This window comes from Anomaloglossus baeobatrachus, chromosome 1 (genome assembly GCF_048569485.1).
Source record: "Anomaloglossus baeobatrachus isolate aAnoBae1 chromosome 1, aAnoBae1.hap1, whole genome shotgun sequence".
Classification (NCBI taxonomy): Eukaryota; Metazoa; Chordata; class Amphibia; order Anura; family Aromobatidae; genus Anomaloglossus; species Anomaloglossus baeobatrachus.
In genome coordinates, this window is record NC_134353.1 from 529,587,808 (window position 1) to 529,602,885 (window position 15,078).

Genomic DNA, 15,078 nt, shown 5'->3' on the forward strand with positions numbered 1-15,078 from the left:
ACACCAGACCCCACTCCCATTATCCCCACTGTGGGAACAATAACTGCCATGTGTATGGGGCTCTAATGCCCTGTGTGCAGGGAGAAGTGATACATACATTACACCAGACCCCACTCCCACTATCCCCACAATAACTGCCCTGTGTATGGGCTCTAATGCCCTGTGTGCAGGGAGAAGTGATACATACATTACACCAGACCCCACTCCCATTCTCCCCACAATAACTGCCCTGTGTATGGGCTCTAATGCCCTGTGTGCAGGGAGAAGTGATACATACATTACACCAGACCCCACTCCCATTCTCCCCACAATAACTGCCCTGTGTATGGGCTCTAATGCCCTGTGTGCAGGGAGAAGTGACACATACATTACACCAGACCCCTCTCCAATTCTCCACACAATAACTGCCCTGTGTATGGGGCTCTAATGCCCTGTGTGCAGGGAGAAGTGACACATACATTACACCAGACCCCACTCCCACTATCCCCACAATAACTGCCCTGTGTATGGGGCTCTAATGCCCTGTGTGCAGGGAGAAGTGATACACACATTACACCAGACCCCACTCCCACTATCCCCACAATAACTGCCCTGTGTATGGGCTCTAATGCCCTGTGTGCAGGGAGAAGTGATACATACATTACACCAGACCCCACTCCCACTATCCCCACAATAACTGCCCTGTGTATGGGCTCTAATGCCCTGTGTGCAGGGAGAAGTGACACATACATTACACCAGACCCCTCTCCAATTCTCCACACAATAACTGCCCTGTGTATGGGGCTCTAATGCCCTGTGTGCAGGGAGAAGTGACACATACATTACACCAGACCCCACTCCCACTATCCCCACAATAACTGCCCTGTGTATGGGGCTCTAATGCCCTGTGTGCAGGGAGAAGTGATACACACATTACACCAGACCCCACTCCCACTATCCCCACAATAACTGCCCTGTGTATGGGCTCTAATGCCCTGTGTGCAGGGAGAAGTGATACATACATTACACCAGACCCCACTCCCACTATCCCCACAATAACTGCCCTGTGTATGGGCTCTAATGCCCTGTGTGCAGGGAGAAGTGATACATACATTACACCAGACCCCACTCCCACTATCCCCACAATAACTGCCCTGTGTACAGGCTCCTCCAGCACATAACACGCCCCCGTTACCGGCCTCACTACACAACTGTCAGTCACACCGTGACCCCTGCACACAGTGCACAGCCGCCCTCAGTCAGGAGAGCAGACTGTGACGTCACCAGTCAGCTGACTGCAGGAAGCCTCCGGAGACCGCGCATAGTCGGGTGGGCGTGGTTAATCGCCTATAAGAGCGCAGACGCCCGAGGAGCGCTCATTCCTCTCTGGCAGGCAGTAGCTGTAGTGAGAAGCAGGTGGGTGGCGGCTTCAGCCCGTGCTGCTTTTTAGGGGGTGAGTGCTGGTGTTTGCTCTTTCTCGGCGCTGACCGTCTGCTTTACTCTTCATAGGTATTTCCCTATTAACATGGCTGAGACGGTGGAACAGCAGCAACAGGTAATTCCCTCTATGCCGTCCTGTGTAATGGGTGATAGTGCTGTCAGGAGCTGCTGTTTCCACCCTGGTATATATTGGGCATGGAGGGGGCAGATGTAGTGGAGCTTATAGTCTGCCCCTTACTGTGGGGTCTGAGCCCCTCACTATTAGTGCAGCAGTAGGTGGCTCCTCAGTCTCCCTGGTATATGCACTGTGCGAGGCACTGGCTCTCTGGTATCTGCCATCTGCTGGTGCTTGTCCCGGGTGCACAGGATCTGTTGGAGTGGCCACTTCTGGCAGGGGATGTTGCAGATATGTAGCTTTCAGTGCGGTTTGCTTTCAGTGACTGACTTTATGGCTGGTTTTGGAGATGTAATGGGCTCTACAGAAGTGTGTGTATATAAATTGTCCATTATACATCTATGCAGCTAATGGAAACTCACTGACCATATCTCAAAACTAGCAGAGGGAAAAGGCAGCTGTAACTGTAAATACAGATCAGTAAGCTAAACCACTGTAGGGTGCTGCAGACCCCCATGATAAAGGGCATAGTCAACTCTGGTGCAACATACAGATGACAGGCCCCTCACAACCTAGCAGATCTTGGAGGGCATTGCTGCTGGGTATTAGAATTGGGCCTGCCACACACGGGTGCAGTGTCTGGCTTACAGCCTATTGTTGGTGCCCATACTACCAGATCAGGTGGACTGCCCAGCACTAGAAGTACATCCCACTGGGATGGAGACCCTATTTTACAAAGCCAGTGTCCATGGGTTTTTCTTACTGCATAAGTGAAGACTGTAGTTACATTGTGCACTCCTTACACTTGTGCAGGTTGCAGCCATCCCTGAATGTCCTTGTAAACTACAATACTTATCCATGTGGTGTACACTCATATAGTGCTGTCCAGGCCACCTATTGTAATAGTAGGAGCTTTATTAATGAGCAGTAAGTCTCACTAATTCTAATACTAGGTGACCACCCTCCATTAACTAATGTATTATGTGTGAGTGGCTGGGTTCAGTACTTTGCAGCTGTTGCTGACTTTATCAAGGGGGGGGGGGGTCTGCTGCATCCTATTATGCAATAGTTTTGACCTCTATTGGTTAACTTGTATATATTTATTTACTCTAACCTATTCCCTTGGAGTATTGTAGGGCAGAATCTGTATTGAGCCAGTACTGCTGTGGAGTGAAGTCCTAATTGCTAAAGATGTACCTTCTGATTATCATAAAGTAGTTTTTACAGACTTAATACATTTAAACCATAAAAGAAAATTAACTTAGACAATTGGTGTATGCTTGCACTAGAATTGTTAGTTTATGGCATAACCAAGTACTCCTGAAATGCCTGTTCTAATGGCCTGTCTTTGGAGAATGTTTGGGGTGTGTACCTGTTTTCAGCAGCACAGCTTAAAAATCTCATAAAGCATGAGCTCTGGCTTATTCGGTTTAATAGGGGGGGGGGTGTAACATCAGTCTGTTATCTGAATGGGCTGGTTATTAGCCATGTGAAAGGGCATCTTAGTAGGGTCACTGCTTCTAAGCAGTCTACTTGGGTATGCAGGTCCTAAAGTTGAATAAAATCTATCAAATGGCTTATCACAGAGCCTGACGTGAGTCCTGGAGGCAGATTCTCCGAGATTTGTTTGGCCCATAGAATTAACCCTAGAATGCATACCTGAGGCCTCGCAAGCCTGCTAGGTTACTTGATTTCTATGGTTGCACGTTCTAGGTTTAACAGCTCACTTCAATTTAAGAAATGTATTTCTCTAGTTTAAGACATTAGATTGCAGATATTAACTTTTTTTTTTTAATCCATTTGAGCTCCATAACCATATAAACTGCTTAGAGAACCAGTCCTTGAGAAGGAAGCAGATTTCTGAGTTGATCTTGCATATGTACAATTAAGAAATGGAGTAACCAATGCTTAAATTAAGGGTATGTGTGCGATTTGCACCGCACCGAAAATGTGCGCTTCAGAGCGCAGCTGAAAAGCTGCGTTCTGAAGCGCATGGTGCCAGCAGAGAACGTGCGCTCTGCATGCTGCCTCTCCCTATAGACAGCATGCAAACCGCACGAAAGAAGTGACATGTCACTTCTTAGAACGCAGCGATTCAGGCAGCAGCTGAATCGCTGCATTCTAATATGCCACGTGCGCACGGCTCCTGCACAATCTCCATAGACTGTGCAGGGGACGCATGCAGTTAAGCTGCGGTGCAGAACGCAGCGTAACTGCATGTAATGCGCACACGTGCGCACATACCCTAAAGGTTTTTTTTTTTCCGTGAATAATGTTCTTTTTAAACTTCATTTTAACCAATAGATCTTTGAGTACATTAAAAATGTGTGGATGAAAAAAAAAAAATAAAAATTGCAATCCTGTGCTGTTAAGGCTATACTGCACCCCATACCACATCTCCTGGGCAGAACTGTCCCTGTATGGTCACACACAGCCATTACACAGTACATGGCAGGGACACATTTAGAAGACTCAGTACAGGAATTGCGTTTTTTTTTTTGTTTTTCTGGCTTGAACCATTTTGTATTGTGGCAAAGGTTGAATGAGCAATTCTGAATCTCTCAAGTAGCATTGCTAGTAAATGTTTGTTTTTACATGACCAAAGTCTGTTTTGTTTTTTTTTTTTTGTTTTTCTCCCCACCTTCCATCTCTAGAATGTGGTGGTAAGGTTGATAAACCTCCCATTTGTGAGCTCTACATATGACATGGTGTCCTCCACCTATGTGACCACTAAAGACAACCATCCCTACCTGAAATCTGTATGTGACATCGCAGAGAAAAGTGTGAAGAGCATCACTTCGGTGGCCATCACCAGCGCCATGCCAATCCTGCAGAAACTCGAGCCTCAAAGTAGGTTTAGCGTCTTGATGGTTGTCTTACTTGGTGGGATTGGGTAAAAAACCTAATGTGTATATTTGGGACTAAAATCTATACCTTATGGCTTAATTCAACATTTTATTATCTGCTTTATGCAAGATTTCCTCACTCTGCATTTTGTGGCCTGATGGTATAAATCTGGAAAGCTATTTCTCCACTGTCAACATATGCAGGCTTCATTTTTAGTGCTAGTCTGCAGTCCTTTACAATAAGCTGGTCATGTAAAGACAAACTGCTTTCAATTACAGGAGTGAGGATTCTGCTTAAACTTGCAATCTGTAAGGAAATGGGGGAGGGGAACAATAGGTAGAAGATTCTTGTGAGGTATGGTCTAGCCATAATAAATGGGGCATTTCAAAGAAGCTGCATGTTCCAGTCATCAACTAGTATTGAGTGCATGGAGGATGTGGCGAGATCTCACAACCTTGTCCCTCCTATTAATCTAAGAGGAAACAGTATTTGAGGTGAGAGACCTGTCTAAAGATGTGGTGGTTAAAGCGCATTTAAATGGATTATGGAGTTTGTCTTGGATCAACTGCTGAGCACAGGTAGGGTGCTATGGAGGAGATATAGGATGGGGCACAACTGTAGGTGCGTTGTCCTGTAGCTAATGAGTAACAATACCAATGAGTGGCATAAGGTGGAGATATCATTGAAGAAGCAACACAAAAATGACCCTGGCCTCTGCATTCAGGTTTTCTTAACAGGGAGGAAGTGGAGGGGGGTTCTCAGTCACAGTAGTCCAGATGAGTGAGCAACTTTTTTTTTTTTTTTTCCCAGAGCTGAGAAGGTGGCTAAGATGCAGGTAAACGTGATTGGATATAGAAAGAAGTAAAGATGTCTGTAAATGCCTTCCCTCTAGTGCATAGAGGTGTCATTCTAGACATGTCGGTTGCTCCTAGCTTGCAAGTAGGCCAAATATCACCATATCCCTAGTATTGCCCACAGGAACTTTGCTAGCTTTTATATACAATGACTGTATTAAATGTAGCTTCCTCACTTCTCAGTTGCTCTGGCAAACAACATTGCATGTGTTGGACTGGACAAGATTGAGGAAAGGTTGCCTATTCTGTATCAGCCTCCTGAAAAGGTAAGCAGATAAAATCATGCAGAGCCTTAAATTTCCCTTCACCTACTGTCATATTAGAGGTCCCATCTTGTATATTTTAGGTTGTGGCTAATGCCTCAGAAGCAGTTGTTGGTGCCAGAGATGCTGTTATCCATAGTATCACAGGAGTAGTGGATAAAACCAAGGGAGCTGTGCAGGACAGTGTGGAGATGACTAAGGCTGTTGTAAATGGCGGCATTAATACTGTTCTTGGAAGCAATGTAGTGAAGATCATGAGCGACCGTGTGGACACTGCACTAACTAGGTCTGAATGTCTTCTGGAACAATTCCTGCCACCAACAGATGAAGAACTTGGTAAGCTTAACTTGAATGCACAGGATAAGCAGTTTGCTGGAGCAGGCAAAATACTAGCTCAACTGGCTTACTTTAAGCAACTGCATTATGCTTAGTTCAGCTCTGCTGAATAAGCCAAGGGTGTCCTGACAAGTAGTAAACCACAAGGTTTATATTGCTGAATCCACAGTTGTATCCAAGCTGGTGAATATATGAGCATAACTAACTTTTTATTATAGCTAAGGAAGCAACTGAAACAGAAGGCTTTGTGTCCCAAGATAAGCCTGGCTACTATGTGCGCCTTGGATCCCTCTCTACAAAGGCCCGCAGGCGTGTCTACCAACAGGCCCTGACTAGGATGAAGGATGCCAAATGCAGGAGTCAGGAAGCCATTGCTCAGCTCCAGAACACAGTTGACCTGGTTAGTACCTGTACTTGTAAACATTTTGTCACTAACTTTCATGGAGTGATAAACTTCAATGGAGCCAAAATGCTATAATGGTACACTGCAGATTAGATATCTTGCAGTATTTAGAACTAGGCATTGCAATACTAGCCTAGATTCACTCATTCATATGTTCGGAATCTTTTCCCTGCGACCAGAAGACACCATTTCTACAGGTTGTATTGCAGATCAGCCCCTAATTTGAATTTAGACTCCACATCCAAGTACAGGAGTAGCGGGTTCTAGAAATAAAGGACTGTAAAGCCTACAATGCTTTAACCTTATCTCCAGGTATAAAGCATCAAATGGGGATTCGCCTATTTTCTGTAGGCATTTACAAAAACCCTGTCATAGGCAAAGCTCCCTTATGGTTGACATGGAATACTAATGGGGCTTTACACCAACATGTACTTCCTGAGGAGGGAAAATGCATACTTGTGTAAAACCAGATGTAGTGCATATAATCACACCTGTCTTCCATGAACCAAAGGTAACATAAACAACTCTTTTCAGATTGAATATGCAAGAAAAAACATGAATGGTGCAAATCAGAAGATCCATGATGCTCAAGAGAAGATGTTCAGCAAGTGGGTGGAGTGGACGAAAGGAACTGGAGAAGATGCTGGTGGGGAAACTGAGGGTGCAGAGGTAATGACACTCCCTTGAGTCTTATGCTAGGCATCATCTGTATACTGGAACCGTAACATGTCGTCTTCTCATTACAGCAAATTGAATCCCGCACACTGACTATTGCCCGTAGTCTCACTCATCACCTGCAAAGCACATGTCTGTCTCTGGTCTCCAGTGTCCAAGGACTTCCACAAAATATTCAGAGCAAGGCTCAGAGTATTAGTGCCATGGCTGCAGATATCTATCAAAACTTCCGCTCTGCTTATTCCTTCAGAGAAATATCTGACAGCCTCTTAACCGCCACTAAGGACAAGTTCACTAAAATAAAGGATGGCATGGATGATGTTATGGACTACTTCATAAACAACACTCCACTAAATTGGCTGGTAGGTCCATTTTATCCCAAACTGGCAAGTAGCCAACATGGGGAGCAAGAAGATGGGGGAGATTCAGTTAAAGAGGACTAAAAAAAATAAAGTGATTAATGGGCAAATGCCACTAACTTGCCTTAGTTTGCATCTTCCACCTTGGTCTATGCCAGTTACTGGTCCTCAAATTGTCAAATGTGAAAGGAGTTGTCTCTAACATTGGACTTTTGTCTTACTCTTGGATGGTTTTGTATCTTCACATTCTGGTATATGTTAAACACTATGAACACAAACTTTTTTTTTTTTGGCCACTTTTGTATTAATAAAATGCTGCAGTGACTTGTCTGTCGTGTACAAACCTTACTTGCTCAGATGTAATATCTGGTTTTAACTAGCACTCATTGACTTGACTCCCTAAAATGGTGCTCCTATAGTAAGACAAATCTTCAATCTGTGGGTAGTAAAACCTAGCACCTTGTGCTAATGACTAGAGATCTAAATATGGTGGTAGGAATGGGAAATCTTCATACAGGAGCTTGGAGATCTCAATTTGAAACTCTAAAAGCTTACATCTGACGCAGCTTGGTGTGTATCATTTACCAGGGGATTAAATGGTCTTTGTACGATATAAAAACCAAAAACTTTGCACCCTTTACACTTTTAATGATTACATAAAGATACAAGAATTAAGTTAAAATTTGAACCATGCTACCACAATAGGTCAGGGGGCAGCAACAGTTTGTTAATAGATAATCTAACCTACCTAGCACTTTTTATTAAAGACTGAAATAACACATATAAATCAATCAAAACTCTCATGTTGAGGGGAAAAATAAATTTGCCCTTCCAATTTCTAGGTACTTTTAGGGAGATGACCCTGAGCCTTTTTTTCTATTTTTTTTTTTTGCACCCCATTCTAAACTGAAGCATCTATCACCAAAGGTAAAACAAATTAAGACCTTAGTAATGTATTATTCCCAGAGCGTCCTGACATGTTTTCTAATACACCAGGGTTCATCAAGGGACAAAAACACTTGCTATTCAGGAGACCCAGAGACTCCAAAAAAGACAGCTGTGTGCCAAAATCTGAGGATGATATATTGAGTGTTTATGTCCTCTGATGAAACCTGGTGTATTGGAAACTGGGGAGAAATGTGTCAACGCTATGGGAATGATAAATGACTAGGATTTAGTTCGACCTTTTTGGTGATGGGTGCTTCAGTTTGGACAGGGTCACTGTAGGGTTGGTCTAGGGCTTCCCTACGGTGAATGAGGGCACCCAAAACAATTAGTGTCATTCTCCATTGCTAGGTAGGGACTTCTAAGGCTATGTGCGCACTAGAGCAAAATACCCGCGGATTTACCCGCGGATTTGCCGCGGAAATTTCTTGAGAAATGTCTGCAATCTTTGTGCAGACATTTCCCATGAAATTCTATGAGAAAAAAAAGCTGTGCGCACTGGTGCGGATTTTTCTCAAGAAAGTTTCGGTGCGGAAATTTCTCGAGAAACTTTCTTGAGAAAATGAACATGTCCATTAAATCCGCAGGTATCCCGCAGATTTCTGCAGTACAGCCTGCAAAAATCCGCAGGGAACCACCCGCGGGAAAATCGCGGCAATTCCGCGGCAAATCCGCATGCGGTTTTGCCGCGGATTTTTTCCGGAGTTCAGCAAATCTTCACTCCCAGAAGTTTCTCGAGAAGATTTTCTCGAGAAACTTCACATCTCTAGTGCGCACATAGCCTAAGGGTCATTTCCCTAGAAATACCTACTGATTGGAAGGGGTAATTTATTTATTTTTCCAGCACCCATGACAGCACCACAAGAGAGGGGATCCGCCCTTCAAGGACAGGAAACCTCCAGAATAAAAAGGGCGGCACCTCTCCCCACATCAGTTGGTTTCCTGTCCTTGAACAGGGAGCCTCCAGAGATCCACTAGATCCAGGAAGGTCCTGATGGGCCGAAGATTCCAGTCCGGCGCCCGGTCGGCTGGCTCTGGCAGCGACACGGGTCCTGCTGCGGTCGGCCGAGGTGCTGTGGAGCTGCTGCAGCGGACCCATGGGGGTCAGGACTGCGTACAGCGTGCCCGATAGGAGCGCCAGGAGCCTGCGGGGCAGGTAAGTTGATCTGCAAGGGACCTGTCCGCAGGGCTCTCCCGTCACAGCGTACCCACGGGGGTCTTGTCTGCGCATGGGCTCCTTCCCTCCCTGCTACGGCCCCCCCCCCACCCTCTCCTTACCAGCGTCTTGTCTTGAGTCGCCAGTCTTTCTTGAAAATAAGAGCGGCAATTTTCTGAGTGCTTGTACTCTATTACTATGACGGACAAGCAGTCAGCGGCGTCTTTCGCCTCCCTCCTCCCCAAAACCTCCCTCTGATCATGATACTGCCTCCCTGAAGCGGCAGCAGAAGGGGGGCAAGGATAAGTGTCACCGGCTCAGGGGTCAAGCGTGGGGGGGGACTGATGACTGGTCCTCCAAGCAGAAGGACCCTGACTCTCCTGACAGAAGACGGCCTTCTAGAGGAAGGAAGTCAGATGAGGGCCCTGCTGACCCAGTATAGCCTCTTGGCATCAGTGGGTGAGTGCAACTCAGCTGTTCCGCTTTTAATGGCGGTTGTCTTGTCTGTTTTTTTTTTTTAATAGGATCGCAGTAAACCTAAGAAGTGTTTATCAAAATCCAGACATAAGGAATGCGCCTTGTGCTGTAAAGAACTTTCTGGTTCTTGGACTAAGACTGTGCAAAGGCTGCATTCAGCAGACTTTGTCGGAGGAACAGCCAGGATTTGCCTCCGACCTCCGGTCCCTCATACGGGAGGAAGTCAGGGACTCCCTCCGATCCCTGTCTGGAGCACAAAGTGCTGGGGGTTCTCGGGCCCCTTCGCCTACCCACGAGGACTCTGATAGGTCTGATGGGGAATGTGATTCCTCCGGCTCCCCTTCCTTCAGCCTCCTCCTTCCCGGTTCGTGGTTACCCCTCTGCGTCATTCTCCGGCGGAACAGCTGGCTTTGGAAGCAGAGGTCCGTCACCTCCTCTTCAAGAGGGTTCTAGTGGAAGTTCCCACAAGGGAACAAGGAGAAGGATTCTATTCCACCCTCTTTCTGGTAGGGAAGCCCGACGGTTCCTATCGCACAATCATCAACCTGAAAGCCCTCAACCGGTTCCTTCAAATAGACAGCTTCAAGATGGAGTCTGTGCGGTCCATAGTGAAATATCTGTGTCCCCACTGTCACATGGCGGTCATAGACTTGCGCGATGCATATTATCATGTCCCAATCCACTCTCTCTTCCAAGGCTTCCTCAGGCTAGCCCTCCACATGGACGGTCGGGTCTGCCATTTCCAATACAAAGCCCTCCCCTTCGGTCTGGCCATCGCCCCGAGAATTTTTACAAAGATAATAGCAGAAATGTCAGCATATCTGCGTCAGAGAGAGGTCCTTCTGATTCCTTATCTGGACGACTTCTTGATTGTGGGCGCCTCAGCTCTCCATTGTGCGGCTCTTCTCCGGCAGGTGCAAGCTTCCCTGCGGGAGTTGGGCTGGTTGATCAACGAGGAAAAGTCCAGATTAATCCCATCCAAGGTTCAGCTATTTCTGGGACTCACTTGGGACTCCAACACTCAACTTTCTCGGTTGCCTCCTTCCAAAGTGGAAGCCCTCCGGACCCAGATAGACCGGACTCGACTCTGAGGCACCGGCGTCTGTCTCTCCGGGGTGCGATGTCCCTCCTGGGCTCCCTGACTGCGGCCATCCCGGCCGTCAGATGGGCTCAGGCACACACCAGGGTCCTATAGTGGAATATCTTACAGCATCAGACCACTCACGGGGACCATCTGGACAGACTCATCATTCTCAAACATCGCACATTGCAGTCCCTCTATTGGTGGCTAGATCCGGTCCACTTGGGCAGAGGGGTGCCTTGGACGGCGCCAGAGCCCGTGGTGGTAACCACCGACGCCAGTCTCTACGGTTGGGGGGCACATCTGGACGCTCATTTCATTCAGGGACAATGGTCTGGAGAAGAAGCTCAAAATTCCTCGAATACAAGGGAATTGCTGGCGGTGGAAAAGGTGTTAGGTCGTTTCCTGCCGTTGTTAAGGGGTCGACATGTGAAAGTTCTGTCGGACAACCAAGCGACGGTAGCATATCTCAACCACCAGGGGGGTACTCGCTCCAGGCACCTCATGGCCGTCGCAAGCAGGATCATGTCTTGGGCAGAGGCCCATCTGGGTTCCCTGTCGGCAGTGCACATCCGAGGGAAGGAGAACGATTTGGCGGACTTTCTCAGTCGCACCCAGTTTCACCAGGGCGAATGGTCTCTAAATCAGTCCGTTTTCAACAGGATAACGGGGATGTGGGGGGTTCCAGAGATAGACCTCTTTGCAACACGGACCAACAGGAAGGTTCCCCGATTCTGTTCCCTGGATCCAAGGGATCATCCCCACTCGGTGGACGCGCTATTGCTCAAGTGGGACTTCCGCCTCGCATATGCCTTCCCTCCACTCATCCTCCTCCCTGCAGTGCTCAGGAAGATACGGGAGGATCAAGCAGTCGTAATTCTCATAGCACCCTTTTGGCCGAAGAGGCCTTGGTTTTATTGGCTGACGCATCTGTCAGTCACCGATCCGTGGGTTCTCCCGGACCTACCGGATCTCCTATCCCAGGGTCCAGCCTTCCACCCACAGCACACCAGGTTACATCTGACGGCGTGGCTCTTGAGCGGTCGCTATTAGGCAATAAGGGATTTTCTCAGGGTCTGGTCTCCACCTTGATGCAGTGCAGGAAGCCTGTCACTACTCGCATTTATGGGCGCATTTGGGCAAAATTCCTGACATCTACGGGTGCGGATCCTGCTAAGCCGCCCTCTTTCCCGGTTGTCCTGGAATTTCTACAGAGGGGTTGGGAACTGGGTCTCTCAGTTAGTACCCTTAAGGTGCAAGTCTCCGCACTGAGCGCCTTGTATAACCATACCCTGGCCGGAGATCCCTGGGTATCAAGGTTTATTAGGTCCTGTGCTAGGGCTAAGCCTCTGGGAACCATGCCACTCCCGTCCTGGGACCTTAACTTAGTCCTTTCAGCTTTAACACGGCCACCATTCGAGCCCTTAGATTCTATATCTCTCAAGCATCTGTCCCTTAAGACGATTCTCCTGGTCGCCCTCACTTCTGCCCGTAGGGTTAGTGACCTTCAGGCCTTATCCATTTCTCCTCCGTTTACCCAGTTTTTTGATGACCTAGTTGTTTTACGAACTGACCCTGCCTATTTGCCAAAGGTGCATTCCCACTTCCATAGATCACAAGAAATAGTGCTTCCCTCTTTTTATGCCAACCCTTCTACTCCGGAGGAGATGGGATGGCACTGCCTGGATGTTAGGCGTTGTCTTCAACGGTATCTGCTGGTCACCTCGGAAGGGAGGAGGGATAAGTCTCTGTTTGTAGTCTTCCAGGGTTGTAGAAAGGGGCTTAAGGCTTCTAAATCCACCTTGGCACGGTGGATCAGGGATGCCATCTCGGTTGCCTACACGGCCGGGGGAGAAGACGTGCCTCCTGCTTTGAAGGCACACTCCACACGAGCAATGGCATCTTCCTGGGCGGAGAGATCGGAGGTCTCCATCGAGCAAATATGTAAGGCGGCAACCTGGTCTTCTCCGTCCACCTTCTTTAATCACTATCGCCTTGATTTGTCGTTCACCGACATCACCTTTTGGGAGGCGGGTTCTGCAAACTGTTGTCCCTCCCTAGGTCTTCCTCTCTGTAATTCTCTCGTGGTGCCGTCATGGGTGCTGGAAAAATACGTAATTACTTACCGGTAATGTGTTTTTTCTGAACCCATGACGGCACCCTTACATTCCCTCCCTGCACTTGGGGGTTGCTAGTTTGCTTCCCTTTTCACTCTTCTTCACTGGGCGGTTATGGTGGCGGGATATGTTTTTTAACGATGTTCCTTGTTTCGGAGGTCTTGTCATGCTCGGTAATCAACTGATGCGGGGAGAGGTGCCGCCCCTTTTTATTCTGGAGGTTTCCTGTCCTTGAAGGGCGGATCCCCTCTCTCGTGGTGCCGTCATGGGTTCAGAAAAAACACATTACCTGTAAGTAATTACGTATTTTTTTTTTGTCTCCTTATAAATGCAACCTAACTAGCACCTTATCTATTAACTAACACTTGCTGCCCCCTGACCTATTGGATGTCAAATTTTAACAAAGACACATGAATAACTTAATCATTAAAAGTTTAATTTTCAATAGGGTTTTTTCTGAGGTCTGTACACCCTTCACAGTTGCAAGAGAATTTCAAATCCAATGGCTTTATTTGTATTAGCAGTGTGTAAGATCTTAATATTACTCATGATATGCTACTTTAGCCAGTGAGATTGTAGCTATAGTTTTAATGACTGAGGGAGGCTTGGTTCCTGAGACCCAACCCCACACATGGCATGCATGATACTACTCAGAAGTCTGTAGCTCCAGCATGAGCTGTGCAAGCAGAGCTCAGCAGGCTCAAGTCTACAGGTCCTTCTTTGGATCTCTAAAGACTATGCATTGAGCCTGTAACCTGCTGTTTCACCACTGGTGATCGACGTATAAGGACAGACCTCCACCTATCATGCTTGCAGAGTAAAGGTATCGTCACACTAAGCAAGATCGCTAGCAACATCGCTGCTGAGGCACAACTTGCTAGCGATGTTGCTGTGACATCCAGCAACAACCTGGCCCCTGCTGTAAGGTCGTTGGTGGTTGCTGAATGTCCTAGACTTATTTTTTTTTTTGTTGCTCTCCTCCTGTGAAGCACATCGCTGTGTGTGACAGAGCAACAACTAAATGTGCAGGGAGTTGACTTCTGCGGATGCTGGTTACCAATGTAAATATCGGGTAACCAAGAAGCCCTTTCCTTGGTTACCCGATATTTACCAGCATCCACCTCTCACACTGTCAGTGCCGGCTCCCTGCACACATCGGGTTAATTAACCAGATGTGTACTCTGGCTAGGAGTGCAGGGAGCCAGCGCTAAGCTGTTACCAGCGGACACCAAGGTAACTATCGGGTTGGTTATTCGATATTTACCTTAGTTACCAAGCGCAGCATCGCTTCCACGCATGGCTGGTCGCTGGTGAGATCTGCCTGTGTGACAGCTCACCAGCAACCCGTGTAGCGACGCTCCAGCGATCCCTGTCAGGTTGCTGGTGGGATCGCTGGAGCATCGCTTAGTGTGACATCTCACCAGCGACCTCCTAGCAACTCACCAGCGATCCCAACAATGATACAACCTGATAGCAACTTACCAGCGATCTCTCATTGTTGGGATCGCTGGTAAGTTTTTTGTTTTTTTTTTGTGTGACTGGGCCTTTTAGGCCAGGACTACTGCAATCTTGCATCACTCAGCTCACACTGGCAGCACAGCAGGAGCTGAGCGTCATTGTGACTGAGGTCCAACATGCTATTGGGCCATTCATCTCATTCCTCCATTGCTGGCTATTGCAATTCTCACCCTGCTCCTGCAGTACACCAGAGCACTGCAAGTGCAGGGTGATTTTTTTTTTCTTGCCCCCATAGACTTGAAAGGGTGCGAGAGAAACAAGGATCGCATGCTGCAACTGTTCGCTCGGTCCAATTAGGGCTGAGAAAATAATCACTCATGGGTTCTGGCACATAGGTTAATATTGGTCAGAGTGGATGCGATGTTTTATTGCATTCCACTCGCTCCGATTTTCATGCAGTGTCTTAGGCAAAGTGCCCATGCTGCATTTTTTTTTTGTGTTTTAAAACTGCATAAATCTCCTTCTCCATCAAAGTCTGAGATTTCATTTTTGCTGTCTGCACATTAACTTGGT

General features: G+C 47.3%; 1 protein-coding gene across 2 annotated transcripts in view; it reads left to right on the top strand.

Annotated features, from left to right (window-relative positions):
• The first annotated feature begins 1,341 nt into the window (after positions 1-1,341).
• The window catches only part of LOC142244182 (perilipin-2-like), a 55,096-nt gene continuing 41,359 nt past the window's right edge, over positions 1,342-15,078 (top strand). Inside the window, exons 1-8 of one of the 2 annotated variants that reach the window (XM_075316391.1) lie at positions 1,342-1,395; positions 1,489-1,534; positions 4,189-4,384; positions 5,419-5,501; positions 5,582-5,834; positions 6,053-6,234; positions 6,772-6,906; positions 6,984-7,274. In XM_075316391.1, coding sequence (XP_075172506.1) covers positions 1,505-1,534; positions 4,189-4,384; positions 5,419-5,501; positions 5,582-5,834; positions 6,053-6,234; positions 6,772-6,906; positions 6,984-7,274 — 1,170 coding nt within the window. In that variant the 5' untranslated portion in view covers positions 1,342-1,395; positions 1,489-1,504. Of the gene's footprint in view, positions 1,396-1,488; positions 1,535-4,188; positions 4,385-5,418; positions 5,502-5,581; positions 5,835-6,052; positions 6,235-6,771; positions 6,907-6,983; positions 7,596-15,078 lie in introns of those variants that run through there. The other variant, XM_075316397.1, reaches the window with a different exon arrangement.